Raw genomic sequence first — 20,243 nt, 5'->3', positions numbered from 1 at the left:
ACTGGAGGGTGGGAGGGAGTTAGCTAGTTTGGAGACCAAGCACTAGAGGGAGTAGGTTGGGAGGGAGTTTGGAAGAGAGACATGTGGGAGAGGAACCGGACCAGAGGGGGTTGCGATAGAAAGGGAGTTTGGTTGGACAAAGAACCAGACCCAAAAAGGGGGGAGTGGGCTTGGGCAAGGGAGCGGACCAAAGCGGGCTGCAGGAGCTATACAGGAGTGTGGGAAGGAGAGGTCTGTGTATTCCCCAAACTGACACCAATGATGGGGCACTGTTCCCTCCCCCAGGAACACCAATGATGGGGCACTATCCCCCCCAGGAACACCAACGATGGGGCACTATTCTCCCCCCCAGGAACACCAATGATGGTGCACTTGTTCTCCCATAAATACCAAGATGAATGCTTTGCCAAGTTCAATATATTTTAAAATCTCTCTCTCTCTCTCTCTCTCTCTCTCTCTCTCTCTCTCTCTCTCTCCTCTCTCTCTCCCTCTCTCCCTCTCTCTCTCTCTCTCTCTCTCTCTCTCTCTCTCTCTCTCTCTCTCTCTCTCTCTCTCTCTCCAGAGGGGAGGAGAGAGGCGGACGTGCCTTCTGACTTCTGTTTGCCCTAGAGGGCCACTCTGCCTTACACCTCTCAAAGATAAAGCTGTATTCAATGCATTTGGTATATTGTTACTTACCTCTAAACGAAAGGCTTGTGAGTATCCAAACAAAGATCCTGAATCTTTAGGTTCACTTGCTCCAAGTGGACCAGACATTGCAAGCAAACTGGCAGTACTAGAGCCAAAACCAAAGCCTGCTATATGTTGAACCTTCTCTATCTCCTGTGGTACTGGTGAGCCCTATTGTAGAGAAAGCAAACTTTTCAGATTCATGCGATATAAAAAGATTACTTGATGATCATATCGCTTAAGCATTTGATTCTGCAGTGTTAACACATGGATATAAAAATATACTGTATATATATATATATATATAACCATACCAATTGTCCCAAATATTGGATACTGTTGCACATGGGTAGATCGACCCCTTTTTTATTTACAGGCTAGTTACAAGCTCTTACTGCAGTGGTATATGGTATCAACCAGGCTAGCAAAATTTACCAAACCACCTCTGATTGTGGTTTACAGAGCTGTGGTTTAGCTGGCATTTTGGTGCATGTGTTGTGGGACACAGATCAAAAAATTCCGGACGAGGATGCAGCAATTGATTTTTGCAGTCTTGGGAAACAGCATCACCAACAATCCATGAGACACTGCTTAATCCTAAAGCTGATTCGTGCTCTGCCAACCCATTTAAGTTGATATATTTTATTTTTACAGCTGCCAATCAAACCTCCACTAGAAAATGGAAATCAGGGGTGCCAACCACCGCACAGGTAAAATAAAACATGTCATAGTATTTGGTCAATGAAAAATGAGCTGTTATTTTGCATGACAAAGTAGAGAAATGTGCGATCAAAACTACCCATTGTGGTCTCTCTAACTGGCTTCTAGCTATCACTGAGGGGTCTACCCCTTGGGCGTGGGATAGTCCCTGGCCCAGCTCCAACCCAATACTGGTTCCCTTCTACTCCTTTTTTTTCTTCTTGTTGCTTTTCTAACTTTTTACATGGAGCTTTATCTATGTTTCACAAGGCTCCTTATCTGTTATGGGGTTCTTTTCAACCCCCTTTCATGGAACAATGTACCTTTTTGAAGCTATATGTTTTACATTTATGCTTCCCTTACATTATGTGACTTTTTGATGTGGGGCTCACACTCTTGCTTCCCATCATTGGGTGGAAGAATGGTTGTCACCTGTTTTTTTTTTTTTGTGGACGGTTAAATAGTTCATAAGTTATAGTTGCCTTGGATTTCAGGCTAGTCAGAAAGAGGTTACTTTGATACAGTTAGCTGGCTAGGAATGTGTATTGGCTTTCTCATGGCTATATGCAGGTTCAAAAATTTCTCTCCTTGGTTTCTTTCTATCCTGAGAGGCCATGCGAGAAACACACAATGCACTGGCAAGGGATCACTACCGCTTCCTTCAATTGAAACACTGGATTGCTGCCCTGCTTCCACTTACCCTTTTTTAAAATACTTTTTTTGAACATGCATGTCAGCAGGACCCTGGGGCCCCTTGCCTCCCCTCGGCTATTTATGCATCTCTGAATGGACGCCCAACATCAGCATCTCTCTCCTAAATGGACCAATGGGGAAGGGACCTCCAGTCTCCCATAGACCTAGAAGACTGGCGTAAGGCCTGAAAAATAGTAGCCAAATGCTCCTTTAATAAAAATACACTAGAAACAGCATATAAGGTCCTATTCCGATGGTATTGGATCCCGACCTGTACAGCCCATGCCTTCCCGGTGTAATGGAAATTTGTAGGTTCTGTATATAATTGTATTCTCATTATATATGTATTGCACAAAGCCCTCACTGTGCACACGGCACTAACAATGTTTTCAGTACATGTTTTGCATTCTTTCAAGTCCTGATTAGAATTAGCTTGCCTATGTAATGCCCCTTGTTACCATAAACGTACAATTGTAATATTACTGTGATACCTACGTAATCATGCGTATAAAAACCTTCAAATGCGTCATAATAAAGGAGAACGGTTATTTGGAAAGATGCTGAGCATATATTTTGTGTCTGTTCCCTACTGCAGTAGTTATTAATTTGGAATCACCAATCAATATGAGGATAGGAGTTGCCTATCATCAAAATATACATTTCAGGTGGCGAAGCCAGCCCAGCAGGGGTTATCAGGTGACCCTGAGTATCCGAAACGAGGAGCTTGAGACGATCCGGGAATTTCTGATAATCAGCCGGCTGAGGTAAGCCTTTTGCCTACATTTGAGTTATCAGACTTCCTTGATCGGTAAGGCATTTTCGGGACAAAGGGTACCTATTTTACTCCCCTTAATCGAACTGTATTGATTGGTGGTTATATGTTATGTTGTCACTGTCTACTGTCCATCGGAGTGTTATAGAGAAAGGGAAGAATAGTGCTGTTCACAGGTATATGTAGTACATGTGCTAGATAAAGTAGTTTAGAGGCAAAAGGGTATAGGCACACATAGAGAAGACTGGCCAGTCATTATGGGCATTAAATTAAGTAAGGGAATGATGGGTAAGAGACCCTCAAAAATGCCCAGCGCAAGAGGAGCGCTATATATGAACCGAAGGTGCAGTTCCGCCTATACTGAGCCCCTAGATTAATGGTTAAAGTGGACAGGGATCCACAAAGGGTAACTGGGTTACCACCAAAGTCCACAGGGACAAAGAATCATGCAGAGTATACAGCTAGAGAAACAGCTATTTATGTGAGCAGGATGGATCAAGAGTGACATAAACACTAGACAGAAAGGGACTTTTTGATGTTAAGTTGTGGGATGCATTTGGGGTCAGGCACTACAACTAGTAAAGTCAAGAAACAGTAATGAGAGTTAAAACAGAATGCTTTATATGTTATCAGAGAGGGAAGATGGGATGAGCACTATAGCTGCCCGTCTGATCATAGAAGGTACAGTATGTGAAGTATGGTATTACAATACATTGGATGCAAAGGATATCAGAACAATATAAAGAAAGCAGAAATTTAAGCAAGGAAGTATTAAAAAGCGTTAAAAGAAAGTGAGAGAATGATATGCATGTGTTGTGTACAAATGGGAATAATGTAAGCGATTTTAGAGTGATACTTGTGTATGTTTGTGAATGCTGGAACCTTTAGTTCTATCGCTTGTGTCATGTACGCAGATGTGACCCCCTCCTTTGTGCTCTCCTCAAAGAATGTGGCTGGCATGAGAGGTTGGTGATAAGCTGGAAGGACACCATACCAATTTCAGTTTTTTTAGACAAAACATTTATAACAAAATGTGCTGGGTTAACGAATCTAATGATAAACAATGTGATCACAATTATTTTTGAATCTGTTTTCCAAACATGGTAAAATGAAGGTTACAAATTAACCGTGTCTTAAACAAATTTAATATCCTGTGATAGTGGAAACAGTGCATTAAAAAAAAAAAAGAGAGAAATTGAGTAAAATTAAGTAATATGTCCCCCTTTTAGGACATTTATCTGTGCATATATATTAGTGTATGATATTGAAATTATCATTTGAGTATTCATTTCTAATATGAGTTTAGCAATTTTATTAATAAATATAGATATATTGAAACTGGTTTAGACAACCTTTGGTTGTTAATGAAATTCAGGTTAATGGGGAAATTGGTAAAAATGGAATTAGTTTAGATTAAGATAACAATTTTGTAATTTTACATTTATTGAGTGGAAAGAAAAAAAAGATTAAGATGAGGTTGTTAATTTGAATACAGCTGCAATAATGTTTAACAAAGCCAAGATGGATGGGATACATAAGGAAGTTTTTCTACAGAAATGAAATCTTAAAGTCTGATAATAACTTGATGTGCGGTCCATGATGTGAGAGTAATAATAACATTTAAATATAACAGACCCATCACATCAAGTCCATACATCCTGTTAGGATAGCTGCTGCCTGCAGCCAGTTGGTTTATAGTTTTTGATGGCCAAGTGCTTTCTGGTCGGTCATACATATTGTTGGTCCTTTTTGTTTTTATGTATTTTTATTTTTGAAATCCAAAGCAGAATGTGTGGATTGTGAAATGGTGTGCCCCTTTTCCTTGTAAGTGCAGTGGGTATAAGTAGAAGAATATTTTGGATTTATGGACATCTCTGCATGACTGCAGGGTATTCTTATCATTTATTATAATATTGCCAGGAATAAGTTGTCTTTTTGAAACATAGTTACATAGTTAGCAGGTTGAAAAAAGACACAAGTCCATCCAGTTCAACCTTAAAGAACATGAAACTGGAGTTCTTACACAAACAGCATTATAGAAAACAAGCCATTGTTATATTTATGCAAGCTGGACCCAGTAATGAAGGGTTCACCCCGATAGATCAGAGCTGTAGCTTTATGCAAAGTTGCTATTAGACAAAGTTACAAACATTATTTTGGCCAAATATTTAATTTTTAATGGTCCGATATTCTGTACAGCAAATATATAGCTAACTAAGTGTTTGTCTAATGAAAGGTTCAAAATATGAATTTGTTTTGTGTGTTTATGTACAAATCTAACAATGAAAAATATGTACATTTGAATCCAGCCACCTTATTGCCTCTATTGGAGGAGGCTGGAGACAAAGAAAAACCACATGTGTTAAATTGATGACATAGGAATCAGCTGCTGTGAGCCCAGTGCAGGACACACTCCCTGAAGACCCGAGTATTTACTTTTTTGTAGTGTTATTTCCCAGTTATTTATACCGAGGATGAGGTTTATCACCCAGAAGGATTCCCTGTATTCAGAGTCATTGGATCCTTTTTTCCCCAGCTCAAGAAGCAGAGCTCCATGTTTTAGAAAAGCCTGTGAGCTATAAAAAGAGTATATATTTATATAGATAGTCGAGATATAGAGAGCTATTGGTTCCATTTGAAGGGCCAGAAGTTTGTTTTTACTTCAGCAGGTAAACCAATCAAGCACGCCAAGTTAATTTGATCGGCTGTTTTCAGCCTTCCAGGTTCTTGCTGAGGTAGCCATACTAACAGTAAAACTCACATATGGAAGAAGACCAGGCGACTCTAAGGATGCTGCATTTACAGCCCCGGACACTTGCTGGGTCTGTGCAACTCACAGATTCCACCCTAGTTCTGGCCCAGTATAGCTGGGATTAATAATTCAACTTTAAGGACCCCAGAACAAGAAGCACAAGTGGTCCACAGAGGGCAACTTTTTACGAAACAAGACTTTGGAAAAGGTGATCATTTATGTCTGCCAGACACTCTTTTCCCTTCAGCTTGACACGTGGACCATGTCATCTGTCACAAGCAGTTATGGCTGCCTTAGTAAATGAGCGTGGGATAGAGCCAGGGTTCTCCACAGTTGTTTTTATAACATACCACTTCTTGTTTTACCTGTTACCAAAAGGTGTTACCAAAAGCTGAACATCCCTTCCAGAGATAACAAAAAGATATATCCAGATGCCCAAGTCAGGATCTTACGAGTATGTATTTTGTTTGTATGGACATGTTTTATGGATGTCCAGTGGCAAATGCTGCTGCAAAGGCCACAGTAAAAAGGTGTTCTCAGAAGTAGTTTTTAAGTGCAGAGTGCAGAATCTACAGAGAGTAACAGAGGAAATCATTTTTATAGGACAGTCCTTACTAGAAGTTTTGAGGTTTTATTTTTACACCCCCTACTGTCTATAATGTAGCGGACAAAGTAGAGTTAGGCCGCGTACACACGGGCGGACTGTCCGCCCAACTAGGTTCGTCAAACAGTTTGACAAACAGTCCGTTCAAAATTAGCATGAACTGACTTGACCACACACGACGAACGAACAGTCCGCTGAAAACTTGCGCGATGGCGTGAACGGCACGTACGACGGGACGAGAGATTCGAAGTCCTATACACTGCAATGCAACCTTCGGCGTGTAAATCCTTTCTGAGCATGCGCGGAACTTAGTTTGACGAACAAGCCTACACACGAGCGGACTGTCCGCTCAAACCAAGTTTCAGCGGACAGTCTTACGGAAATTCCGAAAAACTTTGTTCGTCAGACTGTCCGCTGAAACTGTCCACTGAAGCCCACACACGAGCGGACTGTCCGCTGAAACACTGTTCAGCGGACAAAGTTGGGCGAACAGTCCGCCCGTGTGTACGCGGCCTAAGAAACTAGAAACTTTTGCCTGAATGTTTTATTATATTTTATCAAGCCCGTAAGTGGATGTTGGACTCTCTCCCTATGGGAATTGGTTTGGGAGTGTGTTACTCACTTGCTTATATTTTGTCTCAGCAGCTGAAGTCCTCCATTCGGATCTCACAGAGAATGTTGCTGATTTTTTTAAGGTTTTTTGACAAACTCATTTATGTTCCCCATTGACAACGTCAGATGTGACGAAACGCGTCTGGGAGGGCACGTAGTGACGCTATCCACGCTGTTTGAGAGGAGGACGGGCTCCTGTTTCTGCCGGCCGGCTGTTTTTATACCGTTATACAAGCTGTAAACTATCCATACACATGTAAGTGTGCTACCTTTTTTTCTTTTAATAAAGTATCCAAACGATATCATGCCATGTTAGCTCCTTTCTTTTTTGGGCATTACTGAGCTCCCCATTTGTGATCACGAAGTATCATTATTATCTGGAGGGCACTATTATGAGATGAAGAGTTGACCCACTAAAGAGGAGGATATCTTCTGATGGGACCCATTGAGTATATATAAACGCCCTAACTTGCCTATTTTCTGGTAAGCGCATCTAATATACGGTGACGGGCACTTTTATGCGCTTTTGGATAGTGTTGAATCACTGCGGTGTCACAAACGTTTATCCAGATTCACATATGAACTTTTCCTGATGGGACTTTTTTGTTTATGACACTATTTCTTGATGCATTTTTGTGTTTTATTTTGCACTTAAGGTGTTCTTATTGTTATAATCATTTGTGATAATCACACATTTTGATAATATATTTCATTTTTTATTTTTATTTTTATTTATAATATTTTCTAATATATATTTTTTATTATTATTAATTTCATTAGTATAGGGTTGGCGCAGTTTTCTATTTTTGCTCATTTATGTGTTTTCTCCCCAATTCCAGATCCTAAAAGTTTGGAAGGATCTAAAACTAAAGCCAGGTGACTTGTGGATTTGTTAAGAGACATTTATATATAAGGAAATGTTTGGAGACTCAATACAGCATCTATTTCATGTGCAGTTTTGCAAAACTTGAAGGAAAAGTCACCTGGATCCACACCAGACACTGCAAAAATGTCTAAATTAAAGAAATATTTGTGTTTGATTTGTTTCCCTCTTGCGATAACAGTCTAGGGTACTTTTTGATTCAGTTACTTTAATTATAAGGGATATATATATTTGAAAAGTAGTTTAGCCATGTTGAAGTCATATTTGTCTTTTGTACCTCTTCCATTCTATGTAGAATTGTCTGTGTTTACATATGCTGATAAGTCAGCATACCAGCAATTAGGCTAGAAGGCCATTCTGGCCACAGGAGTGTACAGCCAGTACTCTGTAAATATGTCTTATCAATCATTTGTTTTTCACAGTGAAAAGTCATTTTGTAATGAAAAAAGCTGCTCAGCTATTATTTTCTCCACAATGGAGTTTTTGCCTCTTTAGCCAGGACTACCTCCACCTAAGCGTGTGGAGGTTCCAGGTTAAAGGTGATAGCAGGTATGATTAGTGATCAAAATATTGATCAAAAGAGAGGAGACTGTAATGGAAATTTGTAGGTTCTGTATATAATTGTATTCTCATTATATATGTATTGCACGAAGCCCTCACTGTGCACACGGCACTAACAATGTTTTCAGTACATGTTTTGCATTCTTTCAAGTCCTGATTAGAATTAGCCTACCTATGTAATGCCCCTTGTTACCATAAACGTACAATTGTAATATTACTGTGATACCTACGTAATCATGTGTATAAAAACCTTCAAATGCGTCATAATAAAGGAGAACGGTTATTTGGAAAGATGCTGAGCGTATCTTTTGTGTCTGTTCCCTACTGCAGTAGTTATTCATTTGGAATCACTAATCAATATGAGGATAGGAGTTGCCTATCATCAAAATATCCATTTCACCGGGGAGTAGTGACAGCTGTTTCTGCAACTGTGGACTGCGGGGGGGATGTCATACATATTTGGTGGTCTTGCCCAAGACTAGTGGGGTTCTGGTCCAGGGTTTTTGGCTTACTTCAGACCCTGTTCCATCTCACCATTCGTAAGGATGCCAAGTTAACCCTATTACATTGTCCAATACCTGGGTTATATGCTCCACAGCAAAAGCTAGCCACATACCTCTTCATTGCGGCTAAGCAGACCATAGCTCAAGCCTGGAAGACCCAACTCGTGGCTTTCCAGGGGGTGAAGACATGAATGACTGCTATGATGCTTCAGGAACAAATGTCAAGTATTGTGAATGATTCACATGCTAAATTTCTCAAAATTTGAGAACTGTGGATCTCTTATCAGTTTCCCTCACTCCAATGGTCCCGTTTGGGTCTTGTATGATTTCTACCTGTGGGGCTCCCGAGTCCAGTTATCCCCCCTCCCGCACCCTTTTCTCCCTCTTTCTCATCTATGACTCTTTCTTCCTGCTATTTTACTCTCCTTGCCTTCTCTCTATTTTCTCACTATTTCTGTATATGCCGTCACCTCCTATGGAGAGGGAAGGTTGCAGTAGAAGAGCCTCTCTGGTGATGATATGTAGAGTTTGGGGACATGGCATTTTCTACAGACTTTATTCTTCTGGCAATATCCCCTATACTCACTTTGATTAAGTATAATTATGAACATTATTGTTCCTTGGTATTGTTTACTCATTTTTTTAGCTCCTGCACGGATGATTAACAAGCTTGTTTATGAACCTCTTGTTTACAAAAAATCCAATAAATATATTGAAACAGAATGTGTATTTTAATATATGTGAACTAAATATTGTTGGTTTTATGCAAAAAGTTTGCTAGAAATATGTAAGGGTGTACAGCAGTGTGGAAAAAATAAATTTTGTATTTTCAGTATTAGCCTGTAGTCACACCTCTTTTAGCACTTGATGCAGGTAGGTTAAATGGCTTCTATCCAAAATTGGCCCTAGTATATGAATGTGGACCTTGGATTGTGGGCTCCTTGAGGGTAGGGACTGATGTAAGTGTGCAATGTACAGGGATAGGGACAATTGTAGACACTCACTCAGGTTGAACTAGATGGACTGGTGTCTTTATTCAACTTTACTAACTATGTAACTATTATGTGTTAGATATATGTATGTAAGCTATTTGGATTTGAACACAGATGTTTTCTGCCATTTACTATCTATGGTACACCCCACTTGCTACTCTGGAGACCTCAAGTGGCTACATCTAGACTACCTATTTTTTACTACAGGGCTCCTAACCCCAACTTTGGCCACTATATGTTGCTATAGTTGGTTTTCCGAACCCTATAATCATAGTGAACAGTAGGCAGTTTAGGGCTCTAGACAGAGGCAAGACGTCCTCAGAACAGTGAGTTAGGTGTACCATAAATAGTATGTCCCAGCCCTTCCCCTGCCAGTGTGAGGATAGAAGGCCTGTGCATCAGTAGTTTAGCAGGAACACGGCTTTGAGTTGGTCCTTGGAAGCAAATGCTTAGGTATGCACTGATGTAAGATTCGAGGTTCTAGCTCTAGGAGTGGGGATTGGAAGGCAAGGGCAGAGGGGTGCATTAATTATCAGAATTAATGGTACTACTTACACCCCTTTTGCTTGGAATGTACCTTAACTCAGCTCTCATCACTTCTCTTATCTGACTGCAGCTAAGGATGAATCAATATTTGGCTGATTCAGGAGAGACTGGCTGTATTAAAACCTATCTTTGGTCATTCCCGATTAACAGAGGTTGATCTAATGATATCGACTTTCATTGAACGGGACAGTTAGAAAATTTTCATTTGATCAGCTTCAGCCAATTGACTGCAGCGCTGATCAGCTGGAGTAACCACTGCCAGAAAACAATAGCACAGCAGGGAAGATTCCTAATAAAACAAAAATGCTTTTACTGCAGAACACTAAATCAGTCCCATGCAGTAATTTTTATCAACCACTTGGTGTATCCAGTTTCCCAGGTTGAAAGGCAACTAACTTCAACCCACTTTATGTGATCCTAGACTTTTATGAAACTGCTCCCTGGGGGAACGTCATCACACAGCCTGGGCTCCCATCATTAGGAGTACAGCTCAGTCTATACTATGTCTCTTCTGCAAAAGAAAACTGTCTACCTGCTCAGAAGCAACTTCAGAATGAACATTCTTAGCATTTCTTGGTTTCCAGGAGAATTAACACCTGTACACATGCATAGAAGTTACATCATCCTGGCTCGGCCAATCAAGATGCTACAAGATCCCAAAGATGAACTAGTGAAGATGCACCTGAGGCCAGTGAGGGAACTCACAGATGTCACATCATTGGAGGACACAAGAGTATTTGAAGCTTTAGTTCCACTTTCCAAAAAGCCTTTCATTTGAACAATTCAGGGACAGAAAACAAGGAAAGCTCCCAAACACAGACCGCAAAACAATAGCTGCCAACATTTTTGTCCTTTGTATATATTTATTTATTTATAGTATATAACTTTGGTTTTGGATATAGACACACACACACACACACACACACACACACACACACACTGCTATGAAGAAGTATTTGCCCCATCCTGATTTATTTTTATTTTTTTATATTTGTCACACTTAAAATATTCAGATCATCAAACTAATTTTACTATTACACAAAGATAACCCGAGTAAATACAAAATTCAGTTTTTAAAAGATGATTTAATTTATTAAGGGGAAAAGTCTGTCCAAACCTTCCTAGCCCTATTTGAAAAAGTATTTCCTCCCCCCCCTTGCTAAATCATAAATTAACTGTGATTAACCACATTTTTTGGAAAGTTAAGTTCAATATCCCTTGCCACAATCAGGCCCAATTACTGCCAGACTTGTTGAATCAAGAAATTACTTAAATAGAAGCTGTTGGACAAAGTGACGCACATTGAAAGAGCTCAAAGGGCAATGCGTCATGCTGCCATCTAAAGAAATTCAAGAACAGATGAGAAACAAAGCAATTGACATCTATCGGTCTGGAAAGGGTTACAAAGCCATCTCTAAGGCTTTAAGGCTTCGGGGAACCATGATGAGAGGCATTATCCACAAATGGAGAAAATTTGAAAGTGTGTTGAACCTTCCCAGGAGTGACCAGCTGATCAAAATGACTCCAAGAGCACGATGACTTATCCAGGAGGTCATAAAAGAACCCAGAACAATATCTAAAGAATTGCAGGCCTCAATTACCTTAGGGTAAGGTCTGTGTTGACGATTCAACAATAAGAAAGACACTGTGCAAAAATGGCATCCATAGGCGAGTTCTAAGGCCAAAGCTACTGCTGACCAAAAATAACATAAAGACTCCTCTCACATTTGCCAAAAAAACATCTGGATTATCCCCAGGACTTTTGGGCAAATATTCTGTGGACTGATGAGACAAAAGTGCGTCCTGTTACATCTGGCAAAAAACGAACACAGTATTTCATAAATAGAACATCATACCAACAGTCAGACATGGTGGTGGTAGTGTGATAGCCTGGGGCTGCTTTGCAGCTTCAGGATCTGGGCGACTTGCCATTGTTGAAGGAGCCATGAATATTGCGCTCTACCAGAAAATTCTGAAGGAGAATGTCTGGCCAGCAGTTCCTGACTGCAAGCCCACTCCTGTTATGCAGCAGGACAATGATACAAAACAAACCAGCAAGCCCACCTCTGAATGGCTAAAATAAAAAAAACAAAATGAAGGTTTTGTAGTGGCCTAGTCAAAGTCCAAGCTTAAATCCAATGGAGATGCTGTGGCATGATCTTTTACAGGCCCGTTCATGCTGGAAGACCCTTCAATGTGGTTGAATTAAAACAATCCTGTAAAGAATAGTGCGCCAAAATTCCTCCACAGCGATGTGAAAGACTTTTTGCTAGCCATCCCAAATGCTTGAATGCAGTTATTGCTGCCAAGGGTGGCACAACCAGCTATTAGGTTTAGGGGCAATTACTTTTTCACATAGAGTCAGGCAGGTTTGGACAGTTTTTTTCCCTTAATAAATAAAACCATCATTTAAAAACTGCATTTTGTATTTACTCTGGTTATCTTTGTGTTATATTAACATTTGTTTGATGATCCGAAGCATTTAAGTGTGACACATATGCAAAGAAATAAAAACTCAGGACGGGGCAAAAACTTTTTCACTTTCATTGTACTGTATATACAGCATCTCACAAAAGTGAGTACACCCCCACCTTTTTGTAAATATTTTATTATATCTTTTCATGCGACAACACTGAATAAATGACACTTTGCTACAATGTAGTGAGCGTTCAGCTTGTATAACTAATAACGTAACACACAGCCATTAATGTCTAAACCACTGACAACAAAAGTGAGTACACCTCTAAGTGAAGATGTTCAAATTGGGTCCAAAGTGTCAATATTTTGTATGGCCACCATTATTTTCCAGCACTGACATAAACCTCTTGGGCACGGAGTTCAACAGAGCTTCACAGGTTGCCACTGGAGTCCTTTTCCACTCCTCCATGAGGACATCACAGAGCTGGTAGATGCTAGAGACCTTGCGCTCTTCCACCTTCTGTTTGAGGGTGCCCCACAGATGCTCAATAGGGTTTATTTCTGGAGACATGCTTTGTCGGTCCACCGCCTTTACCCTCAGCTTTTTTATAAGGCAGTTGTCGCCTTGCAGGTGTGTTTGGGGTCGTTATGTTGGAATACTGCCCTGCAGCCCAGTCTCCGAAGAGAGGGGATCATGCTCTGATTCAGTATGTCACAGTTAGGGCTGCAACTAATGATTATTTTCATAATGGATTAGTTGGGCGATTATTGTTTTGATTAATCGGATAACATCAAACAAAAACATTTTTTTTTTATATTTAAAATAATAATAAAAAAAAAAACACTCAAACTGCATCACAACATAACTATTAAAGAAAATCCCTCATTCATTACTGACAATGCAGTGAGGGGGCTGGCCCTGAATGGGAGAGGGGACCGTACTGGATGGTTGGGAGAGGGGACCATACTGGAGGGTGGGAGAGGGGACCATACTGGAGGGTGGGAGAGGGGACCGTACTGGAGGGTGGGAGGGAGTTAGCTAGTTTGGAGACCAAGCACTAGAGGGAGTAGGTTGGGAGGGAATTTGGAAGAGAGGCATATGGGAGAGGAACCGGACCAGAGGGGGTTGCAATAGAAAGGGAGTTTGGTTGGATAAAGAACCAGACCCAAAAAGGGGGGAGTGGGCTTGGGCAAGGGAGCGGACCAAAGCGGGCTGGAGGAACTGTACTGGAGTGTGGGAAGGAGAGGTCTGTGTATTCCTCAAACTGACACCAATGATGGGGCACTATTCCCTCCCCCAGGAACACCGATGATGGGGCACTATCCCCCCCAGGAACACCAACGATGGGGCACTATTCTCCCCCCCAGGAACACCAATGATGGGGCACTATTCCCCCCCAGGAACACCAATGATGGGGCACTATTCCCCCCCCCCAGGAACACCAATGATGGGACACTACCCCCCCGGAACACCAATGATTGAGCACTATTCCCTTCCAGGAACACCAATGATGGGGCACTATTCTCCCCCCGGAAATCCAATGATGGGGCACTATTCTCCCCCAGGAACAGCAATGATGGGGCACTATTCCCCCCCAGGAACACCAATGATGGTGCACTTGTTCTCCCATAAATACCAAGATGAATGCTTTGCCAAGTTCAATATATTTTAAAAGCAAGCTACTACCTTATCACAGCTCACGCGACCGGCTGCTTCTCTCCTCTCTCTCTCCCTTCTCCCTCGAGGCAAAGCGAGCAGGGTTGAGAATACCGAGCTGATGTCCGCAGAGAGGAGGAGAGAGGCGGACGTGCCTGGTCTCATGAGCCCTGCTATGAGAGGTTTACAGTGGCGCCGGACTTTTACACAGGGGATTGTAACACACGGACGGAGGTGGGACTGAAAGGCAGGGAAGATGGTGCGTGCCATTAGCAGACCAACTAATTAATAATGAAAATCGTTGACAACGATTTTCATTATCGATTATTATCGATGAATCGTTTCAGACCTAGTCACAGTATATGTTGCCGTTCAAGGATGATTCACTCAATGAACTGTAGTTCCCCAGTGCCGGTAGCACTCATGCAGCCCCAGACCATGACATTCCCACCACCATGTGTCACTGTAGGCAAGACATACTTGTCTTTGTACGCCTCACCTGGTTGCCGCCACACACGCATGACGCCATTTGAATCAAATAAGTTTATCTCGGTCTCATCAGACCACAGTACGTGGTTCCAGTAATCCATGTCCTTAGTCTGCTTGTCTTCATTAAACGGTTTGCAGGCTTTCTTGTGCATCATCTTTAGAAGAGGCTTCTTTCTGAGACGACAGCTATGCAGACCAATTTGATGCAGCAATGATGGCAGCACTCATACGACTATGTCCGAAAGGCAACTACTGTATATGACGCTGAGCAGGTGCATACAACTTCATTGGTCGACCATGGTGAGGCCTGTTCTGAGTGGAACCTGTCCTATTAAACAGCTGTATGGTCTTGGCCACCATTCTGCAGCTCAGTTTCAGGGTCTTGGCAATCGTCTTATAGCCTAGGACATCTTTATGTAAAACAACAATTCTTTTTTTCAGATCCTCTGAGAGTTCTTTGTCATGAGGTGCCATGTTGAACTTCAAGTGACCAGTAAGAGAGAGAGCGATAACACCAAATTTACCCCACCTGCTCCCTATTCACACCTGAGACTTTTTAACACTAACAAGTCACATGACACCTGGGAGGGAAAATGGATAATTAGGCCCAATTTGGACATTTTCACTTAGGGGTGTACTCACTTTTGTTGCCAGAGGTTTAGACATTATGGGCTGTGTGTTGAATTATTTTGAGGGGACGGAAAATTGACACTGTTATACAAGCTGTACACTCACTACTTTACATTGTAGTAAAATGTCATTTATTCAGTGTTGTCACATGAAAATATATAATAAATGTGCCGTAGGAAGTCCTGATAATTTTTTTTATTTTTATATGGAAATGGAAACATTAAGACAATACAAATTATACAAACACCCCCCCCCCCCCCCCCCCTCTTGGAGTATGTATGGAGGAGAAAAGAAGAATAAGTAGTACAGGAAAAAAAAACAGCATCCAATATTGCAAAGTACCTATTAAGCCGCATACACACGTAGCCGTCTGTCCGACGTACTTAGTCTGGCCGACTTCCCGCCAGACTGTCCGTCGGACTTCCGAACGGGCTACTTGCCCACACACGGCACTTTTTCAGCGGACTAATACGGCGTACTAAGTCCGCCGTACTATCCGCCGTACTTTTGAAATGAACGGACTCGCCCACACACACGGAGGAAAATCCGCTCATTTCGAGCGTGTCTCCAGGTAGGCGGGGCCTGCAAAGGAGACGTCGCTGGCCCCGCCACCTGGTATGGACTTAAAGGGGAACCCCAACGCTGAAAAAAAATCGGCGTGGGGTCCCCCCCAAGTCCACAACAGACCCTTGTCCGAGCACGCTACCCGGCCGGCCAGGAAAGGGGGGGGTGAGCGAGCGCTCCCCCCTCCTGAGCCGTACCAGGCCGCGTGCCCTCAACATGGGGGGTGCCTTGGGGAAGGGGGGGCCGCACGGCCCCCCCACCCCAAAGCACCTTGTCCCCATGTTGATGAGGACAAGGGCCTCTTCCCGACAACCCTGGCCGTTGGTTGTCAGGGTCTGCGGGCGGGGGGCTTATCGGAATCCGGGAGCCCCCTTTAATAAGGGGGCCCCCGGATACCGGCCCCCCACCCTATGTGAATGAGTATGGGGTACAATGTACCCCTACCCATTCACCTGTAAAATAAAGTACAAAAAAAACACAACACACAAGATAAAATAATTTATTGCACAGCTCTGGGGGTCTTCCGTCTTCGGGGGTCTTCTCGCCGGACTCCTCCGCTATCTTCTTGTAGCTCTTTTACTAGCGGAGGAGCCCGGCATTCTTCTTCGTCGCCGTGGCCTCTTCTTCCGACTTCGGGGGTCTTGTCCCCCTCTTCGGTTCTTCTGCCGGGCCACCTCGCATTCTTATAGCTCTTTTACAGGCGGTGGCCCAGTCTTCTGCTGCCGCCGCCTTCCCTTCTTCTTCTTCTCCAGGAGATGTTGACTCGACGATCTCTCCGGCCGCAATGCCAGGGACGCGCTGCGCTGCCACTTATATAGGGACAAGGGGCGGTGTCACATGGGTTTATGTCACATGGGTTGGTCACATGGGTTGATGTCACATTCTACATAGCTATAAGAATGCGAGGTGGCCCGGCAGAAGAACCGAAGAGGGGGACAAGACCCCCGAAGTCGGAAGAAGAGGCCGGCGGCGAGGAAGAAAGCCGGACTCCTCCGCTAGCAAAAGAGCTACAAGAAGATAGCGGAGGAGTCCGGCGAGAAGACCCCCGAAGACGGAAGACCCCCGGAGCTGTGCAATAAAGTATTTTATCTCGTGTGTTGTGTTTTTTTTGTACTTTTATTTTACAGGTGAATGGGTAGGGGTACATTGTACCCCATACTCATTCACATAGGGTGGGGGGCCGGTATCCAGGGGCCCCCTTATTAAACATCAACATGGGGACAAGGTGCTTTGGGGTGGGGGGGCCCCCCTTCCCCAAGGCACCCCCCATGTTGAGGGCACGCGGCCTGGTACGGCTCAGGGGGGGGGGGGGCGCTCGCCCCCCTTTCCTGGCCGGCCGGGTAGCGTGCTCGGACAAGGGTCTGTTGTGGACTTGGGGGGACCCCATGCCGATTTTTTTTTGGCGTTGGGGTTCCCCTTTAAGTCCATACCAGGCGGCGGGGCCAGCGACGTCTCCTTCGCGGGCCCCGCCTACCTGGAGACCCGCTCGAAATGAGCGGACTTTTCTCCGGGCGGGAAAAGTCCGCTCATTTCAAAAGTGCGGCGGACTGGCATACACACGGCCGGATTGTCCGCCGAAATGCGAGTCCGGCGGGAAGATTGGAGTGCAACACGGCATTCTAAGTCCGCCGTACTTTCGGGTCAAAAAAGTATGCCGGAGGCTACACACGGGGGGGATTGTTTGGCGGACTTGAGTTTGCCGGACTTTTCCACCCGCTTGTTTGATCGTGTGTACGCGGCATTAGTTTACATGATACCTAAGTCATGGACTGAAGCCATCTTGATCAAGAACAGCAATGATGGGGAACCACCCCCCCCCCCCCCACTCATGGAATTCCTTAGGGAATATGTATGTTTTTCAAAAAGAATAATCCTATTGAGATTTAAAATCCACTCAGATATGGACGGCAGGTGGGGAGAAGTCCACTTAAGAGCAATCTATCTACTGGGAACAAAAAGTGTGTGTGTCTTATAGTGTTACCAATAGAGGAGGTATAAAGAGAGGTATCGTAGTATCCCAATAGGCATATAAGTGGTTCAACTGGAATATTAGTATCCAATAGCCCATTTAGGGTACCAATCACCTCCGCCCAGTATCTTTGAAGTTTCGGACACCGCCACAAAAGATGTATTAGCGTACCTGCATTACCACATCTAGCACATGCTGGTTTAGATTTCAATCCAACTGCATACAGAAATTGAGAAAGAGACACCCGGGGCAAGGACCGAAGAATATCATCCCAGACATCCTCGGGGATAGAACGGATATCTTTTTCCCAGACAGCCCTAGAGCGAATGGGAAAGTTCAGTAAAAACCTAATCTAACAATACCCTATATCTATCAGAGGAGACCTTTTGTTGACCCTGCCAGTACTATCTTATCAAAAGCAAGGATAGGGGGGGAAATATCCTAGCAAAAGAGAATTGGGCATGTAAAGCATGTCTTAGTTGGAGGAATTGATAGAACCAGTTAGACTGTAAAGAGAACTCTCCCCTTAGATCTTCAAAGGATTTAAGTATACCATTTTCATATAACCGAGCTAGAGTTGTTATTCCTAATTTCCCCCAGCTCTGAAAGCCTCTAAGGGCCAAAATTTGAGGAAGTCTATAATTTTCTCATATGGGGGTGTATCTAGTAGGATAAGAGACACCCAGTATTTTTTTTTAACTGTATCCCATATTTTACATATTAACGTGCAGGTAGGCATATCGGCAAGCAAGACACACCCTCTTGCACCATATCTAGGATCATGGTAACCGACTCTTAAATGCATAAGAAAATAATCGTTGAGCAGGAAAAAGTGTCTGCTCAGACTCCCATCCAACAACGTGCTGTAGTTGGAATGCAAAAAAGTAAAACCTTGGATTAGGAACTGCCAGACCACCCCCATTTTTGGGATGTTGTAGAATTTCTTTTTTTTTTTTTAAAGGTTAAATTTTATTAGTTTTTTCCTTTATAACAAATAAACAAAAGTAACATTCCACATCTGTATACAACATGTTCAAATTGTACATCCAGAGATCTACTCTGGCCTCCAGAGACCAGTGTTGCTTAGTTACAATATTCAAATAATAACAACATTTCCATCCTACTGCTCTACGTAGGCACCAGCATACTCCCTTCAAATTCTTCACCAATACCAACATGTTTTTAGAGAAGAGAATCATCATCATGTGTAGGATCTCGATCAGTACCTAGACCCCTTACTTTACCAACTGTCTATCCCTCTTCCCTCCTTACCCTAATCCATTATTCCATCACACGGAGCACATTGAATCCAGCCTGCCCAAATTTTGTGAAACTTTTTAGTGCTTCCCCTGGCTGTATACGTTAGTTTATACATCGGCAGTGAGCCGTTGACAATATCAATCCAATATTGTAAGGAAGGTGGGGAGGCCTCCTTCCATTTAAGAGCAATTGCTTTTTTAGCATAACAAAAAAGTATTCTAAGTAGAGACTTCTGAGATGTAGATATACCTTCTTCCTCCAGCACCCCCAACAGACACAGAGCAGGAGAATAGATATTGGGTAGGGCTAAAGCATCTTCTAGATATGTAAGGATCGCTCTCCAAAATTTTACAATTTCCGGACACAGCCAGACCATATGAAAGAAGTCCCCCACCTCCCCTCCACACCTATAACACTCAGGGGAGACCGTCCTTCCCATTTTGTGGAGCCTCAGTGGGGTATAATAGATCCTGTGGAGATAGTGAAACTGTATCAGTTTGTCTCTAGCCGAAATCACCGATGGGAGGGCTGTGTCCAAGACCTCCTCCCAGGATTCCCCTGTGATGGACGGAATGTCCGACTTCCATTGTGCGGACACCCTGCCCATCCTGACAGAGGAAGATGCCATTAGAGCCAAATAGTACCTTGATATGAGCTTGGTGTGATCCTCCTCCTTTATTAGCTGCTCTAGTTTTGAAGGGGTCAATATCACCTCCTGTCTACCATATTGTGCGCATACAGAATGCCGTAGCTGTAAATATCTATAAAAAAAATGTATTAGGCAGTTTGTATTCAGTCTTACATTTTGTAAAGGATTTGAAAATTCCCTCCCGAAAAAGTTGATGTGCATACTTAATCCCATATTTCGCCCAACATTCCCCATCCGGTATTTTAAAGATCTCCACCAGCTGGGGGTTATGCCACAGGGGGGCATTGGGCAAATCAGCTAGGCTAGATCCCTTCATTTTAG

General features: G+C 43.0%; 1 protein-coding gene across 8 annotated transcripts in view; it reads right to left on the bottom strand.

Annotated features, from left to right (window-relative positions):
* PARP4 (poly(ADP-ribose) polymerase family member 4) overlaps positions 1–20,243 on the bottom strand; it is a 716,724-nt gene that overhangs the window by 113,996 nt on the left and 582,485 nt on the right. For 7 of the 8 annotated variants that reach the window (XM_077483981.1, XM_077483982.1, XM_077483983.1 and 4 more), the window contains one exon: positions 679–840. The exons of the other annotated variant lie outside the window; for it this stretch is intronic. In XM_077483981.1, the coding sequence (XP_077340107.1) occupies positions 679–840 (162 nt within the window). The remainder of the gene's footprint in view (positions 1–678; positions 841–20,243) is intronic. 8 annotated transcript variants of the gene reach the window in all.

Source organism: Lithobates pipiens, unplaced genomic scaffold, assembly GCF_037356315.1.
Source record: "Lithobates pipiens isolate NorthernLeopardFrog02 unplaced genomic scaffold, aLitPip1_a1.2 Scaffold_16, whole genome shotgun sequence".
NCBI lineage: Eukaryota > Metazoa > Chordata > Amphibia > Anura > Ranidae > Lithobates > Lithobates pipiens.
This window is presented reverse-complemented; position numbering and strand designations above follow the sequence as displayed.